This window comes from Pteropus alecto, unplaced genomic scaffold, assembly GCF_000325575.1.
Source record: "Pteropus alecto unplaced genomic scaffold, ASM32557v1 scaffold5, whole genome shotgun sequence".
NCBI classification, from domain to species: Eukaryota; Metazoa; Chordata; class Mammalia; order Chiroptera; family Pteropodidae; genus Pteropus; species Pteropus alecto.
In genome coordinates, this window is record NW_006441953.1 from 11078204 (window position 1) to 11095482 (window position 17279).

The window sequence follows — 17279 nt, forward strand, 5'->3', positions numbered from 1 at the left end:
GGGTCCGGGAAGGAGGAGGCCGCGTGCCTGGGACCCACGGGTGAGGACTGAGCGAGCCTGGCAGCGAGAGACTCCGGCGCCCAGGCGCCCCCTCCGCCTGCCTCCCGATCTCCGCCGCCCTTGCGCAAGGCGAGTACCCGGCACCACGGGTGGGCTGGGCCGCGTGCACTGGGCGGGTGTGGGAGGACCGTCTCAGGCAGGGCCAGGGCTTTTCGGTACTTTTTCGGGTAAATTTCCAGAGTGCAAAGTGCTGGTCTCTGGTTTCAGCCCCTTGGATTTTGCTCCCGCGTGTGGGCGTCTAAAAGGAAACCAGAAGCGGGTAAGTGATATAAAAATCCCACTTACTGTTGGGATTTGGCTTGGGGAGGATGACAATCCAGATAGACAACTAGAATCTCCCTTCATTCCCCCTCTTCCCAAAAGAAAAATAAAAAGGAGCAGCCCTTTATCGAGTTTCAGGCACCAAGCTGTTTACTCGGTGGATTTAATGAGTTTGCTCTGATCTTCGTGCTCCCCCGCATCCTGCTTGTTACACACTTTGAGACGACGGGCCTGTAAATTAACTTTAATTACAATAATTTGGCCTCCACCTGCCTGAACCGGGCACGGTACTCGGGGAGCTGTCAGCGAGTTGACCAGATTGATCTTTCTCGTTTACTTTTGGAGACAGGTCTCTTGGGGGAATGAGTGTCCATCTCATTTGGTAAAGTAAGTTCTTCCTGGCTTGTTTTCTTGAACACTTCACTCACCTTCCTGCATCGATCTGGAGTTATTTTGATTTGGAAGAAGACTTCGTGAAATTATATTGTGAACTATAATCTTTGATAATAAGAGGAAAATAGAAGCTAGTTTGTGTGTAATAATTGTTTTTTAGGCTGTTGCGAATTTGTATGGTGATAAGCAACATTTTTTTTTTTTTTGCAAGGTTGTCCTTGAAGTAGGTTGCTCAGTAGAATATATCCTTTCGATTAAAAACAAAAATGTATTGAAAAAGAAGCTATTTTTAAAAGTACCTTTAATCGGATGTCATTGTGATTACCAATAATAGTATTGTACTTACAAGCTCAGTATTGATTCCCCCCGCACTTAAGCACTCTGCACCCCAGCCAGTATGTGGAACGTTGCCCATAAGTAATTGGAAGATGAAGTTATGGCTGTTCAAAAAAAGGAAGGTAACTTTTTTTAAGCAAGAAGAGAAATACCTCTAAACTCTTAGTTATGACTTCCATGCACTTACAAGAGACATACTGAGAGAAATTCTTGTGACAGTTTAACAATGTTTAAAAAAGAAAGAAAAAGTAAAATGGGTCATGGAACTAGGCTAGAGCCTAAAGTGGAACTGTCTCTCTGGCTCCTTTTAAAACATGTTTAACACACACATTTAAGGTGGGTCTTAACACCAAGGGTATGTTATAGAGATTTGATTTGTCAGTACTTACAGGTTTATTTAAATTAAAATACCTGGAGGGTAAGTCAAGTGACTTGTTTAAACTTATTTACGTGGACATGTTTGTATTTTTTCATTATGTAAGCCTGTCACATTTTATGTGGGTTGTCAACGAAAGGAGAAGCTGAGGGTACATTTAAAAACAAATTCTTAATCATTTAAAATAGCTACAAATTTCTAGCAGTATGAGGCTCATAGATATTCAATTAATACTTTAAAATTTAGTTATTTTTAGTTACTGTGGTTAAGTATAAGACTCAGATTATAATGAATTGCAATTTTCTTGTAAACTCTTACGTTAACGCTATGAGAAACTATGAAGTTTTAAAAACCTGCTTTAGGACTCTGGGTTATAGACCTTATGATATCCAAGAAGGTATTTTTGTTTTGTTACTTTATCCTTCTTTTTATCCACCTTTGAGAAAGTTTGGTGAAAGATGTTATAAAAATGCTCAGTATAAATGATTGTCATTGCTTTAATAGCCTTATTTTAACAAGTGTTTTTTCCCCCTCATTGATTTATTGACTCATTGGATCAAGCCTTTGCACTTAACTCTAAATTGAGGAATTTTAAAATTCTCTGTAAAATATTAATTAGGTAGAGAACTTATTGTTAATATTAGAAATATTTCTTAGTTTTGACCAGATGTGATTAATGAGAGATTAGAGGCTATGAGATGTCTTCTTAATTTTTTTTTGTGAGTCCTAGACCCCTGTAGTTTATCATTTTAGGTTTCTTTTGGACATTGGCCAGATTAAATATATAATGATAAACCATTTTTCTTGCTTATTTCCTTAATCGAAGCAATAGTCAATGATGTCCTCTTCACATGGTCCTTTCTAGTTAGAAATTTGGTCTGTGAAATTTTGTTACAATTTTGACTCAGCAAAAACTTACTTCCTTACCCATGCTAAGGACAAAACAAAGGAGTTCTGATCTGGGTTGAAGTAGTCTTTTTGAGCAGCGTCAGGGGTAAAAACTATAAAAAAAAAAAAACTATAAAAAAAACTATAAAAAAAACTTTTTTTTTTTTATCTTATACCATTTGCATACAAAGGTGCATGGGTAGGTAAGAAGGTAAGCAGAGAAGGGCTGATAAGATAGTGACCCTGCCCCCATAGTTCTCACAAAATTGACATGCAAAAAGGACTCGGTTACATTACGTAGCTTTAGGAAGCAGAGAGAATGGTTTAAAATGTTTGGAGTTGGAGAGATGATCAGGAAAGAGCAGGAGAGAAGTGAGGTTTTTATGCTGATTATCAGGTGACTTGGGCTTGTGGAGGTGGCAATGGCAAAAGTGGTCACCAGACCTCTTTCACAGTATCTTAATGAAGTTCAGAATCCTTAGGCTCCTGTTCAAGGCCCTCCATAGCCAGTTCCAGCTTCCTTTTCTGGCATTACCTTTCATTGAACCCTCAGTCCCTCCCAGCTACTCTCATTTCCTTACTATTGCCTGAAGCATCTTCTCCCTCTCTGCCCCCTTTATGTTATGGCATTCTTTCTACATCAGATGCTGCTGTCTCCACCTGCTACATTTCTTCCTGCACATCTTGAAACTCCCCTCCATAGATCCTTCACTGAGCACTCCATCCTCAAGGCTCAAATTGCTACATATTTCACTTACCTGCTTTGAGATTTTGAGAGTTCCTTGGTGTTCATGAAAGATAATGGTACTACTTCTTTATGTACTTAAAACTGTACTTAAAATGTAAACCACATGAAACTCAAGGAAGTTGAGTTTTTGATTTTTCTTATCATTATTATTTAAGTGCTTTTTTTGGGGTACATCTGAGTCTTCCAATTGTGGTATTCCTTCTTTACTGGCCTTACTGCATTGTAAAGAACTGACTGTTCATATGCATGCTATTTTCTTTTGCTTGTAGTCATGTCTTATCTACTCTTTTAGATTTTAAACTCTTTGAGAGAAGGCAATTGCATCTTCACTTTCTCTGTGGCACTTGACAGAGTTCTCAAATGAGGTTATAGGTGCTGTTATCTTGAACTGCAAGTATTTCCCGCTATTATCTTGGAGAGAATAAATTGTGTCCCTTAAATATTTATTGGATGAAGAAATGTAAATAAATGAGTCAGTAAGTCAGGAGACAGTTGCTGAGATATCATCCTTTCCTAAGAAAAGGAGACTTTGACAGTTACAGAACCACTAGGTATGAGCCCTCAAATTCAGTTGGAAAAGAGGTCAGGGTGCTATTTATAAATGCAAAGAGAGGAAAACGGTTCACAGTAGGCTATTTTGAAACATCTGGTTCTTAGTCTAAGAATGTGGCTCAAATTCAGAAATGGTGGGGTGTACACATTTGTACAAAATTTTAAAATTTAAAACATGTGTACATAAAAAGTGTATATATAAGTATACATTTTTAAATCTTTTTATTGAAGTGTAATGTCATGTTAGTTTTGATCTAAGTTAAACAGTAAAGCTATGTTCAGTGTAGCATGAATTGAACTAGAATTCTGAATATGTGCCTGTTTTTATACCAAGAGTTCTAAGGGGATCTGACTCTCCTTTCAGTTAGATGTGGCTAGATTGTAGAGGGAGATGTAGGAAGGGCCTGGCACTTAGCAGAAGGAGCTGTCCAGGTATTATTAGGGACACGCAAGTGGGAGTCCTCCACAGTGATAAAAAAATTCCACTTATATTCCTTTTTATTATCCCCACGTCTGCTCTTGTAGGAACTCGGGAAGAAGTCTTCCTCCAGTTGCCCAAGAATTATGGCTCTATTCTAAAGCTCTCTGAATTAGAATCGAAAACAAGTCTCAAACATTAGCCAGTTAACTTAAAATCTAGGTGGATAGCTTGAAAGAGAATACTTACTGAAGCCATTTAACTATTTAGATATTATCTAAAATAAGAGTCCCCAACCCTCGGGCCAAGGATGGGTACTGGTCCATGGCCTGTTAGGAACCGGGCCGTACAGCAGCAGGTGAGCGGTGAGCGAGTGAAACTTTATCTGTATTTGCAGCTGCTCCCCAGTGCTAGCATCACCTCCTCAGATCATCAGACATTAGATTCTCATAGGAGCACCAGTCCCTGGTGCCACAAAGTTTGGGGACTGCTAATCAAAAACACCTAAACGAAGGTACTTCTTATGTTACCGATAACTTCTCATAACAAGCAAAAGAACTATCAGTTCTCATCTTCAGCAGCTTTGGAAATGGATATTAAGTTCTAGATTTTCAAAGACATATTTTTCAGATTTCAATGTAAATAAAATAATCAAAACATAACTTAGAACAATCCTTTCTCATTGATCCAAGCTGCAAATGCTTTTGTCCAGAGAGTGACTATTTCAAACCTCAGTTATTCTCCACTTAGCAGACACTAATTCAGTGCTTTTTACTTGCCAGGACTTTTCTAAGATCTTTATGTATATTTAGTCATTTCATCTTCAAAACAGTCTTGTGCATTGCCATCACTGCTTACACATGACAGCAGGAAGGCTCAGAAAAATAAAGGAACTTTCCCAAGGTCATGCCGCTAGTACATGGCAGCGCTGGGTTCAATGATAATCATGATAATCAATGCATTCTATGTACCAGATCTAAAGTCTTTAGGTAAGATCATCATTCTCACTACTCCAACCACATCAATATTTTACTAAATTAATAAAACTATGTTTACTGCTGTTAGGTGCTTTGTAGGTTTATTAGAAGAAAAATTTACAATGCTAATTTAAAGGAATGTAATTTTACTGTAGAGGCAGAAGACTACCAGTCAAAGCAATAATATGGTATGAATATGACCAAGTGCAATATTGTATACAACAGATGAATTAGTAATAATAGCCAATATGTATTGTACATTTATTATTCATGTCAGGTACTGTTATATAAACATCTTAGATATTTCACTTGTTTAATCTTAGCAGATATCCTATCAGATGTGAGATATATTGTCTTCATTTTACAGAGGAGGAAACTGAGCTTCAGGGAATTTATGTAGCCCAGGTGCAAGGTTAACAAATAGGTAAAGCTGAATGGGAATTCAGGCAGCCTGACTCCAGAGCATAGGCTGGAATTAATGAGGACTCAAGTAGGGGTGGAATAGATAGGAAAGCTTCAAGGCTGTAGTGGTACACAGTTATAAGACTTGAATTGGCCCCAAAAGGAAAAAAAAGTCAAGATATATATAGGGAGTTCAGTTTGAATGAAAGTCGAGAGGCTGGCCCAAATCTTCTAGTCTCTACCTCCTTCTTGACAAAACAAAACAAAAACAAAAAACGTAGAATTCCATTTGCTATCTTAACTGTTTTTAAGTGCACTACAATTCAGTACTAAGTATATTTACATCATTGTGAAGCCGATCTCCAGAACTTTTTCATCCTGCAAAGCTGAAACTCTATGTCCATTATACTGCTGTCCCTTTGTCCCAAGCCCCTAGTGACCACTACTCTACTTTTTATTTTATATGAAGTTGACTACTTTATATGCCTCATATAAGTAGAATCATACAGTATTTGTCCTTTTTAGACTGCCTTATTTCACCAAGGTTCATCCATGTTGGTAGCATATTGCAGAATTTCCTTCCTTTTTTAAGGCTGCATAGTATTCAGCTGTATATCTGTTAATTAATACTTGGGTTGCTTCTACTCTGTATCTCCTTTTGTATCACATTTAAAGCTAAACTTTTAAGACCACAGTTAAGTACCTTTTGGAAGAATACTTCAGTAATTTCTATTCTAGTCAAGCAATTTTTTTTTTTGTTTGTGTTTTTTACCCCATCGCCATTGAATGCTCTGGTGGGCAGAGAATACTTTGGCCATATTTAATGATTTTATTTTGGCTTCATGCAGTTGAATTTACTATATCAGTTATCCTACATAGTTCATCATTGGCTGCCTTTCTGCAATGCTAGATGCATAAGTTTTAATAAATGAAATTCTATATTACCATTTCTTTATATAGCAGTTTCAAAGCTGTTCTCCCTTAATTTGTCATTGGTTTTTAAATCTCAAGCAATTAAATGTAAATGATTGTTGGCTTCCATATTTAATCACTTATATGGACATATATACCCACAATCAAATCGAAAAGGTGTGTAAAACTTGGGCTTGCAAGGCATGGTATATTTAAGCAGCATTTCTCTAGTGACTATAAATACTTAGCTGACATTCAAAAGGGAAGGAAAATATCAAGTCCTTCATCCTCCTCTACTGTTAAATAAACTGTGTATTAGGCAGCACAGGTGGTGGAGTCTGACTCTTAGAATTCTGGCTCCACCGTTTATCAGCTGTGTGGCTTTCGGCATGAGACTTTCCTCCCAAGGCAGCTGTAAGGATTATGTGAGATCCTATACAGGTAGGTTTGTTAATGCTCCATACATATTGGCTATCATTATTAGCACTGTAAGTCTGAGGGAGAATGAAGGAGGATAGATGTGTTTGGATGGATGGAAAGGAGTAGTGGTCAAGCTAGAGAACAGTGGGGCAGCGGGCCAGAATCTGTGGGTGACCACTGTTAAGAGTGATGGCCAGATAGAGGAACCTGGGCTTCCTCTGAGGGGTTTAGTGTGGGTAGTGTTGCCCCAAGCTAATGTAGGTGAATGGATGGTAGAGGAGAGAGAGATGCTAAATAACCAGTTTTACAGTGTTCTGAAGGCTAAGCACTCAGGCTAGAACAGTAAGTTAGGATCCTTGACCTTTGACCTTTTGCAGTCAGCTCTATACTATGGGATGGAGTAATAGGGCAACAAGCATATTTTTTTCAAAACCACTTCCTCTTCTGCCTGGTTGTGGAGAACAAAGTTGAATGTTGTCTTTATGAATGCTTGGAGTTAACATCTTGTTATTAAACAGTGAGTTTGCTTGATGTGCAGATACCGTGATACCTATTTCTTGTGACTATATTCTGTATTGAAGCAAAGGTGACATTTTATTAAATCTGTAGCTTGAACTAATTATTTCAGCAGGTTATCCATATGGATCTCCCTAATTTTTTAAGGCATTAGCTATTACCCCACAATAAGTTTCTTAACAACTTGAAGGCAGGGGCACTTATCTGTAGTGCCAGGCACCCTATGGGAGTGATTAGTTGTAGAGAATTGAGAGAGTAAGAATTGTGCCTGTAGGATATCATAAATCACCTTTCCTATTTACGGGGTACCGCTCAGTCATTTTGACCAGCAACAGCATTTTCTCATACTTTTTCTGGATTTCCCCCTGGGAGATAGATCTACTCCTTTGAGAATATCTCATTATATTCTAGAATACAATAAACTCTCATTGTTCTTAGAATCTGTAAGACTTGTATTGCTAACATTAAAAAAAGTTTCACTATTCATGTGGCAGCCTAATTTCTTTTTATTTGATATTTTCTGAGGTTCTTTTCAGTCTTTTGATCCTATGATTGTTAAACTTATTATTATTAAACACATTTGCACTTTCTAGGTAAGATTATGTTATTTTAAAATTGTATTTTTTTTTCTTTTTTAGAAAAATGGATTAAATTTATGTCTGAATTTAGTTGTACTATGCTGATTTTTCTTTTCCCATAAGATAGCAGTCAGGCACAGGTGATTCCAGAAGTTCTCAGCACTGAATAATTAATGGCCTTATGGTTTAATGAAGTGACCTGTGGTTTTCAGCCTTTTTCTTTCTTAGCAGAACTAGGAGAAATGACAAAACTCCACTAGTAATGGGTAGGGGTGGGGACGGGGATGAATCACTGGTGGTTTTCCTCAGTTGAAGCATTGGGCGGGGGAAGCCTGTCCCAACCCCTGAGTTTTTAAAAACCCCATAGGTGGTTGGTAATGTTTCCAGCTGCTCTGCACCCAACTCCTAACTCCTGATTTGACCACTTTTAGTGGTTAGATGGATTAGAGAAATCTGTATTTGAATCCTGTCTCTGCTTCTTACAAGTTTGGTGACCTCATTACTCAAAAGTTTAATTTATGTTTACTTTTTACTCTTCATCTTAAATCATCTCAAAGCTGAGAGGAAGTCACTCAGCAAATGTTTATTCAGCACCTGCTATATGTCTGACTGTTCAAACTTAAGAGCTAGAGCATTGAATACTAGACAAGATCCCTGACCTCTTGGAAGAGTCCACAGATGTCAGGTAGTAACAAATGCCATGAAGATAGATAAAACAAGGGTGGGGAGTAGCGAGGCGCAAGGCGTGCTTATATACCCAGGGGATTAGGGATGGCCTCCCCTGCGGAGCACATTTGAGCAGAGACCTATTACTCATGGTGTGAGCCATGAGTCATGGGTATATGTTGGGGAAGCAGATTAGAAGGAGATGGAAGGGTGAGGGGTAAGGGCGTGAGGTGGGAGTAGGACTGAGGCCAACTTGATGGCAGTTGAGTAATAGAGCGGGAGGGTCAGCGAAGATGAAGTTGGGGGGTCACGGGGAGTGATATGGTATGACTTTTGTTATAAAATGAATCATCTAGCTGTGGTATTGACAATGTAGTGTAGAGGGCAAGAGACCAGGACCGAATCAGAACTATCAGTCAGAAGGCTATTGTAATGGTCTAAGATAGGCAAGATAATGGCTTGGACTAGAATGTAAGCAGGGCATGTGGTCACAAATAGTTGGTTGAGAAAGTGGTTTCAAGGCAGACCGCAGCAAGATAATGAGATAATGTTTATTAAATGGTATTGCAAGCCAGGCGTGTAGCAGATGCTCCTAAATGGTACTTCTCTTTTATTTCTTCTTCCTCTTGGATATGGGTCAGGATAGGATGAGTAAACACACAACCACATCTGTCACGCCAACTATTTGTATATTCTCTAAATGTGTACTACATAGAAACCATGCAGTATGTTCATAAACAAATAATTTGGTTGGAATTTATAGGCCATCATCTTGGCAGAATTACTAGTTTATTATGGGATGATAAAAATAATTATAATGACATTTATTTAACATTTGTTGGTATTTGTGTGCAGCTGGTATTGTAAATCCTTTACAATAGCCCTACGAAGTAGGTAGTAGTATTACTTCCATTTTCCTGATGAGGAAACTGAGGTACAGAGAGGTTAAATACTTGCCCATGCTCACAAAACTAGTAAGTGGAGGAACTGAGATTTCTCCCAGGTTGTCCAGCTCCAACATCTTGGCTTTTGCACTGTGCTATCCCTCTTCAGTGGGTTACTACTGAATGAGTAGAATGTAATTTAATGCTCTAAAAAGTGAATGCTGTAGGAATATAAAGAACTTTATTTCTTGTTCAGTAGAGACCTTGTGAAGAAAATTGCATTTGAGCTAGACTTCAAAGAATAGGGAAGATTTCAGCTGTGGGAAGATAATGACTGTAGTGATGAAAAGGAGTAATGATAATGATGGAAGCGAATGTTTGCTAAGCACTTAACGTATACTAAGCACTATTTTAACATTTACGACGGGTTATCTCATTTAATCTTCACCAGTGTTCAGGTGCCTTTGAGCGTTTCTATTTTATGGTTAAGGAAACTGACATGCACATATATGCCTATTTTTACACTGCTCGAAAGTGGAGGTGGTGGGATTTGAGCCACACTCTAGACTTGGGGGTGATGGGTTAGGAGGGGCATACCACCCTAGGGGAGGAGGGCAGTGAACTTAGGCTCAGGTTAGAGGGTGTGAAGCATACTGGGGAGTGAGGAAATTGAAACTTGTAATTACCAAATTTTGTTGCCCATGTCAGTCATCTTTGGAGTGTGTTACAAATACAGGTTCCTGGGCCTGTTATTGACATTCTTTGCTGTACAGCAGATCCACAGAACAGTACCTGGAGAGCTGCTGACCTAGAGCACAGCATACACACCACTGTGCCCAAGTGGAGGTTGGAATGGGGAGGGGAGGGCTTTGATTTCATATTAAGAAGTTTGAGTATAGTAGACTTTTATAGTTAGGCACATCCATCTCTTTGCCTCGGATGATGTACGTATGGGCTAGAAGCCTCTAAAGAAAGAAGTGGATCTGTGAACACCATTGGATGGTAAGTTAAAAGGACAGGTGCCTGGAGGATGGAGCTGATATAAAAGTGCAGAGAGGGTTTTAGTTCCTGTAAGTGGAAGCTTCTTCTGGGTAACAAAAAGAGATCAGGTTCACTAGCCATATTCAGCATGTTGACTGATAGCAGTGGTTCTGGGTAGAACATTTGGTGTATCCATCCTTGACTCAGCCACCCAGGAAGTGTGTGAATACACTCCAAGGGAAGGGAAAGGCTTTGTTTATTAAAACACACGTGCACACCAAGAAACTAACAAAACGGGCTTCTCAACTACTTCAGCCATCCCTACCAACCTCTCTCTTATCTCTGAAATATTCCCAAGCACTTGCCAAATTTCTAGGATCCTAGTCATATATTGAGAAAAGAGTGATTCTATTTAAGGTCAATAGGAAGCCTTTACAGAGAAGGTAATACCTACCTATTCAAAATTTTAAACAGTGTGTAAGATTTTGCAAAATACATAGATTTACAATCAGATACAACATAAACAAAAAAGTATGGAGCTATTAAATGGTTTGTTGCCTTGGGAATGATAATAATGAGCAAAATGAATGAAGGATGTTGGTAGAATGTTTGGGAGGGGTTGAACTTAAGCCTGGAGTTAGTACATAGAAACATCTACCTTGCAGGAAATACATATGAGGTTTGGTGTCTGGCATATGATTGCCATTTACAGGAGTAGTAGCTGCTATTATTTTTGTTAGATCAAGACCAGACTATGTATGTGGCACCATAAGGAGCTTAGACTTTATCCTGTCGAGGATGTGGCATGACATGCCAAATTTGGATTTTCAATAATTCAGTAATATGGAGACTGGACTGAGGAATTTGTTCAGAATGTTGCTTAATACACACAAGAGATATAATGAACATCTGAACCGGGCAGGGGCAGTGAGGATGGAGGAGTATATTAGTTCAGGTTGCTGCAACAAAATACCACAGATGTCCTAGCTTAAAACAACAACAACAACAACAAACCAGACATTTATTTTCTTACAGTTCAGGAGAATAGAAAGTCCATGATCAAGGTACCAGCCAACTTGGCAATAATCATTCCCATTTTCTGATGTGCTAAAAAATTAGATAACTTTTTATTTACAAAATAATTGTAAAGAACAAGAGTGGTATATCTGAGACTTAGGTTTGTATGTGTTGTTGAGATTTAACTTTCTACTTTTTTTCCCTGACATTTTATCATTTTGACTGTGATAGATATCTTATTGATAAAGGTAGTTTTCTGCCTTTTGTCTCCTGTTCGTATTTTTATATCTCTGCTTCTACAGTGCTGCCTGAATATGAAATATCCTTTCCCTCTTATCCTATACCTGTTTGTCAATATTTGCTTATATTTTAGATAGTTGAAACAATAGTTTGCGGGTCGTTGGCTCTAAGACATGCAGCATGTAAGCGGTGCCTTTTGGAGAACTATTTTGAGATGTGATATCCAGAAACATTGCATCAGCGCTTGTTCAGATAAATTTATTTTGTTGGAGTGTGTCTCATTTTATTACTTCAGTATGTGGGTGTTATGCATATTCTGTGCTTTTTTCTTTTTATTGAAACATACAGAAATTTGCACATATACATTTTCATAAATTGAACACAGCCGTAAAAACTGCATCTATATAGATTGACTTTAAAAAAAATTGAATGATATTGTTTAGAAGAAAATGAACCATTGTGAAACTGCTGTGTATAAAGGGAACTGTGACCCTTAAACTTTTTCCTTTTACTTTCACATTAGCTATTAACTAATATATTAAGAATTAACTAATTATTCAGCTCATCTTGTATATTGATATTGTATATCTAGTGCTGCTTTTTTGAAATGAAAATTATTGACCTGAGAAATACATTCTAAATGTGCTTTTCAAGGGTCTTTGAAGAAAGTTGAGTAGAGGGGAAAGTTGTTCATGTCTAGTTGCTGTCAAGAAAAATTACCTAAAATTTGATAATCAAAAGAGTGTACAACAAGTTCTTTCAATGACAAATTGGGAGTTTTGTTTAATGGGCCCACTTAATTCTTATTCTTGTGCTCCTCTTTCTATTTACTATTTGGTTAGAGCCCAGAACTGGGAAGTTACCTATTAGCTTATAGACCTTTCTCCAGTAGAAAGACAACTCTAAAGGTTATGATTTTATTGCTCTGTAAGACATTAACAGTTTTTTTTTTTTAAATCTAACCTACCAGTCCTATTCTGACACTGGAAAAAAAAAAAAAAAGTCTTATGAACTATATTAAAGGCTGTTCCACAAATGCTCTTGGAACTAGGCTTACCATCTCACTGGTTCCTTCATTAATGAGTTGAGTAACATTTTGACACATGTTCATTTTATATTTGTGAGAGTCACTTTTTTAACTTTTTGAAAATCACCATATGATACTACCATCGAATTTTTGACCTGTACTTTCACACTCTACCTAGCAACTGACTTTCTAGGGCATGCCAAGTCATGTACAAAGATTCCAAACTCCCAGTGGGTGAAAGTAATTATCCTCATTTCTATTGTTTTCAGAGAGAGTTTATAATGTAAAACCAGGTATTAATAACTAAAATGTCCGAATAAATTTTCTTTCCCTCCCCCCCCAGGCTTAAGCACATAAAGCGTTCACATGGAGAAAATAACATTTTGAGACATTTTTGTGTTGCGAGTGAGAAAGAAAACACCAATACGGAAGCAGACCATCTCTTGTGTGTGTATCTTGTTGTTACTGCTTTTTATAACGTGGTTTAGTAATGAAGCCACCATTATGTCCTCAGTCAGTGAAGTAAATGTTGATATCGAAGATTTCCTAATGAACATTAATTTGGAGCAGTATCTCTTACACTTCCGTGAGTTTGGTTTTAATACTGTGAAGGACTGTGCAGCAATAAATGACAGCATTCTACACAAAATTGGAATATCACCTACGGGACACCGGAGGAGGATAATTAAACAGTTACAGATAATCTTGTCAAAAATGCAAGATATCCCAATATATGCTAATATTCATAAAACGAAGAAGAACGATGAAACTTCAAAGGCTCACCATGCTCCGTCTTCTGATCAGGATACCTGCATAGAACTTTCAGATTCATGTCGTGTTCAGACACCTAGCCCAACGCAGTTGGAGATCGTTATAAAAAATCTTGATCAAAGTGACGTCAGTGTGGAAAATAGCCAGCCTCTTAAATCAAATGATAAGCTGTCTCTTCCTGAACACAACTTTCCCATTCCAGAAGAAGAACCAGACCTGAATTTAGGTTCTTTACAGGATTCTTTATTTGGTAGAGAAAGTATTAAAGTAGAATCTTTAAGTACAAAGAAGACTATGGATTGTACAATTGAAGAACAAACTGAAAAAGTTGATTTGATCTCAGAAAATGTGAGTAAGCTTCCTAATGCAGACCCTGAATGCCTTTCTTTTGACTGTTCATTATCAGAAGCAAATTCTGGAAATGGAACTAATGGTTTATTAGAAAGATCACCACCATCCCCATTCTTTAAATTTCAAGGAGAAATGGTTGTAAATGATTTGTATGTTCCGTCATCACCATTCCTAGCACCTATGAGAAGTCGTAGCAAGTTGGTTTCAAGGCCATCTCGATCTTTTCTGCTGAGACATAGGCCTGTACCAGAGATTCCAGGGTCAACAAAAGGAATTACAGGAAGGTAAGAAATTTTATGATAAGCCATAAGTGTTATAAGTGCTCAATTTGGGGGAATTTAGTTACTTTTAACAATTATATTTTCAGTGTTTCTTTCTAAATTTGACTTATATTAATTTACCTATTCAACCAACCTCTTTATTTTCTTTTAAAACTTTTTCATCATGCCACTTCTCTCATACACTATTTCCCAGAGTATGTTTCCAGCTTATAACTGCCTGGGACTCTTTAGCTTTGTCCCATTTAATTGAGGTAACATCCCTTCCTTTGATTCTGTGTGGATGTTTTTTCCCATGCCTCCCCTCCACATGTGACATTAATTACATTATTCTATGAGTGGAGTTCTCATACTTGAATGGCTGACTCTGTCTCCCCACAAAATTATTTGTTCTTTGGCAGGGGCCATGTTTCTAACATTTGTATCTGCCTGGCACAATGGTTGGCATGAATTAATAATTCAGCACACATATAGTGAGTACCTACTTGGTCTTGGTCACTGTGCTAGGTGTGAAGGAGGTAGTATTAAACAACAGAATTTAGCAGAGTAAATTCAAAGATCTAATGGGCTTTATATTGATTCATGAATTGGGCAGCATCCCATTTAGCAAATAGAAAGGAGCTCCAAGGAGTTGTACAAAGTGGAAGACTTTCATAGGCAGATGGAGGTGAGGCAAGGAAGTTATTCCGGCAAAGAATGGATGGTTTCAGGCAAGATCACTTTCCCTAGGGAGAGAAGGCTGAGGTCTGTCCTACAGAATACCTCACTAGTGTTGACCAGATAATTCTCTATTGACTGGTTAAAAGTTACATTCCTGGGAGAGGCTATTCATTAACTGCAACTGGGTTAAATGTTAAGTCTCAATTTGGTGATGTGAGGCTTAGCACGAGTGACTCCATTTTGGGCCAGTTTGTTCAGTTCTTTTTGCTTTCTTTCAACAATTGAGAGGAATAAAGGGGCTTGAAGTATGATGGAGAAGATAGATGTAAAAAGATGGTAACAGTACAGTATGAAACCAGGTCCACGAGAGATGGAAACTCAAAAGTGGGGGCCTACCTGCTTGTCAGCTCCTTGGTAGACTGAGGTAACTCCAGAGTCTGAGAGAAGCAGACTTAAAGCAGAGAGAGCTTTTTATCTGTTTCTTGAAGTTACACCTAAAATAGCTACAGTTTTTTTCTAAAGTTGTGTGTGTGTGTGTGTGTGTGTGTGTGTGTGTGTGTGTGTATTTTTCACTAAAAGCTAACACTTGTCTTTTTCTTGGGTTTCATGAGGCTTTCAAGTTTGACTGTTACTGCTGTGGCATTGAAAGCTATTACAGATGGCTTGCAGTGGCTGGAGGCTGGCATTACGGTGATGAGGTCCTCCTTCCTTACCCCTGTCTCTACTCTTCCTGGTACGGGTTCTCTTGCCCTAAGACACCTTCAATAGTTACAGTGCCAGATCCCGGTTGTATTTTCAAGAGAAAACTTGGAAATTTAGTTTTTACAAGAGGAAACACGGCAATAACAAGGCTGTTAATTTAAGTCTCCTGTGAGAGCATCAACTCTAAAGGCAGAAGCCCTAATCCGTTTGTATAGCTTGGCATCCCTTGCGACAATGACAGAGTCTAATGTTTACTGGGAAATCAGTGGTAATAGTGTCATTAAACATGTAGGTGCTAGTTTGGTTTTTAATTTTCTGTGGGTTATCTAATTCTCACAGTGGCCCTGAAAGGTAGGTAATAGTCATCCATTTTCTTGGGTAACTTAGGTAACTGAGCCTTAGGTTAATTTTCTCAGGATCCCAAGATTAGTAAACTGGGATTTCATTCTAGGAAATGTGACTCCAGAACCCACTTTCTAAACCACTTATTTAGTAAATAGTATTACAAATGTTGATTGCATACGTAGGCATACCTCAGAGGTATTGTGGGTTCAGTTCCAGACTACTCCAATAAAGTGGGTCAAATTCTTTTTGCTAGTGGAGGGTCTTGCCTTCAATTTGTAAAAAGAAAAAAAATGGAACATCTGTGAAGCACAATAAAGCTAAACACAATAAAATGAGATATGCCTGTATAAGAACTAGAATATTTCTTAGGAATGTTGGCGATCATTTTTGTATGACATGTTAACTTTAAACTGTTTTGCTAATTTTAAACAATTAAAAGAATAAAGCGAGAAAGACTGCTATGAGTACACATTAAAATTGTGCCTTTGTCAGAACAGCATCCTTTTGGAGTCATAAGGGTAACTTCAAATCAGCATTTGGTTTAAGTTTTAAACAAGATGTGTTATTTTTCATAAATTCAAAGGCTTGTTATTCCCATTGTCAACCTGTGATTGTTTGTGGTGAAGAATGAAACTTTATTCAGTGCAAACAGCTCAGTTGTGACAGAGCACACAGTGAGAAAAGCACGGCTGTGGAATAGCGCAGTAGCGTTATAGCTCAATTATGAAGCAGCACACGTGGAATAGCACGGCTGTGAGGCAGCCCTGTGGCCAGGCCCCTTTCTGGCTAGACAGCTCTGTTCTGCTTCACGCTGCTCTAGCGAGACATCTTAGTGATTTCAGCTTCAGCTGGGGAAATGCAGTCTTCAGTCTTAGATGGAAAGGAAAACTACACTCCCTGAGCTGACATATATAGAGATAAGTCCCCTCCTCTGGTCCAGGATTGGTTTGTTTTCATGCAAATGAGGCTCCAAATCCTTGCAGTTTGATTGGTCCAAAAGGCAGTGTCCCGATTGTTCAGAATGAAGCTGCTCTTGCTAGTGAAGATGCTGATGGGGATATAGCTGCACATCTTGAATTGGATGGGGACAATTTCAGTCCTATTGGTTGAAATGTAATTCCAGGAACTCCTTTCTAAGGGCTCGCTTAGACAGCAGGAACAGTGCAGGGAGGCAGTTCAGTGCAGGAGGCAGGTAGTTTTAGTGCAGGCTTCTCTCTCCATTGCAGTTTGAGTGAGAGGCCCCAGTGTAGAAATGGCTGCTATGTTATGTTTTTTTGTTGTTGTTGTTCGTTTGTTTTTTTTTTGAGCCTGGTTAGCCAGCAGGAGCCCTTAAGCCCTTATGGTAGGTGTCTTCTTTTCCAGGTTCTACACTATTGTGACCATGAGTCTTTGAAAATTAGAATGGAAATAACATGAAAATGAGTAGTAAATAACTTAGTGGCATCTACGTCATTACCCAGATTACCCACTGTAGCCTATTTTTTCTCCTTTGATTATGGCAGTAAATGGTAGCTATGCAT

The 17279-nt window shown here is 38.3% G+C and overlaps 1 protein-coding gene across 2 annotated transcripts in view; it reads left to right on the forward strand.

Annotated features, from left to right (window-relative positions):
• Positions 1 to 214: 214 nt before the first annotated feature.
• The window catches only part of ARAP2 (ArfGAP with RhoGAP domain, ankyrin repeat and PH domain 2), a 159002-nt gene continuing 141937 nt past the window's right edge, over positions 215 to 17279 (forward strand). For both annotated transcript variants that reach the window (XM_006918943.2, XM_015595043.2), the window contains exons 1-2: positions 215 to 319; positions 12996 to 14058. In XM_006918943.2, the coding sequence (XP_006919005.1) occupies positions 13157 to 14058 (902 nt within the window). In that variant the 5' untranslated portion in view covers positions 215 to 319; positions 12996 to 13156. The remainder of the gene's footprint in view (positions 320 to 12995; positions 14059 to 17279) is intronic.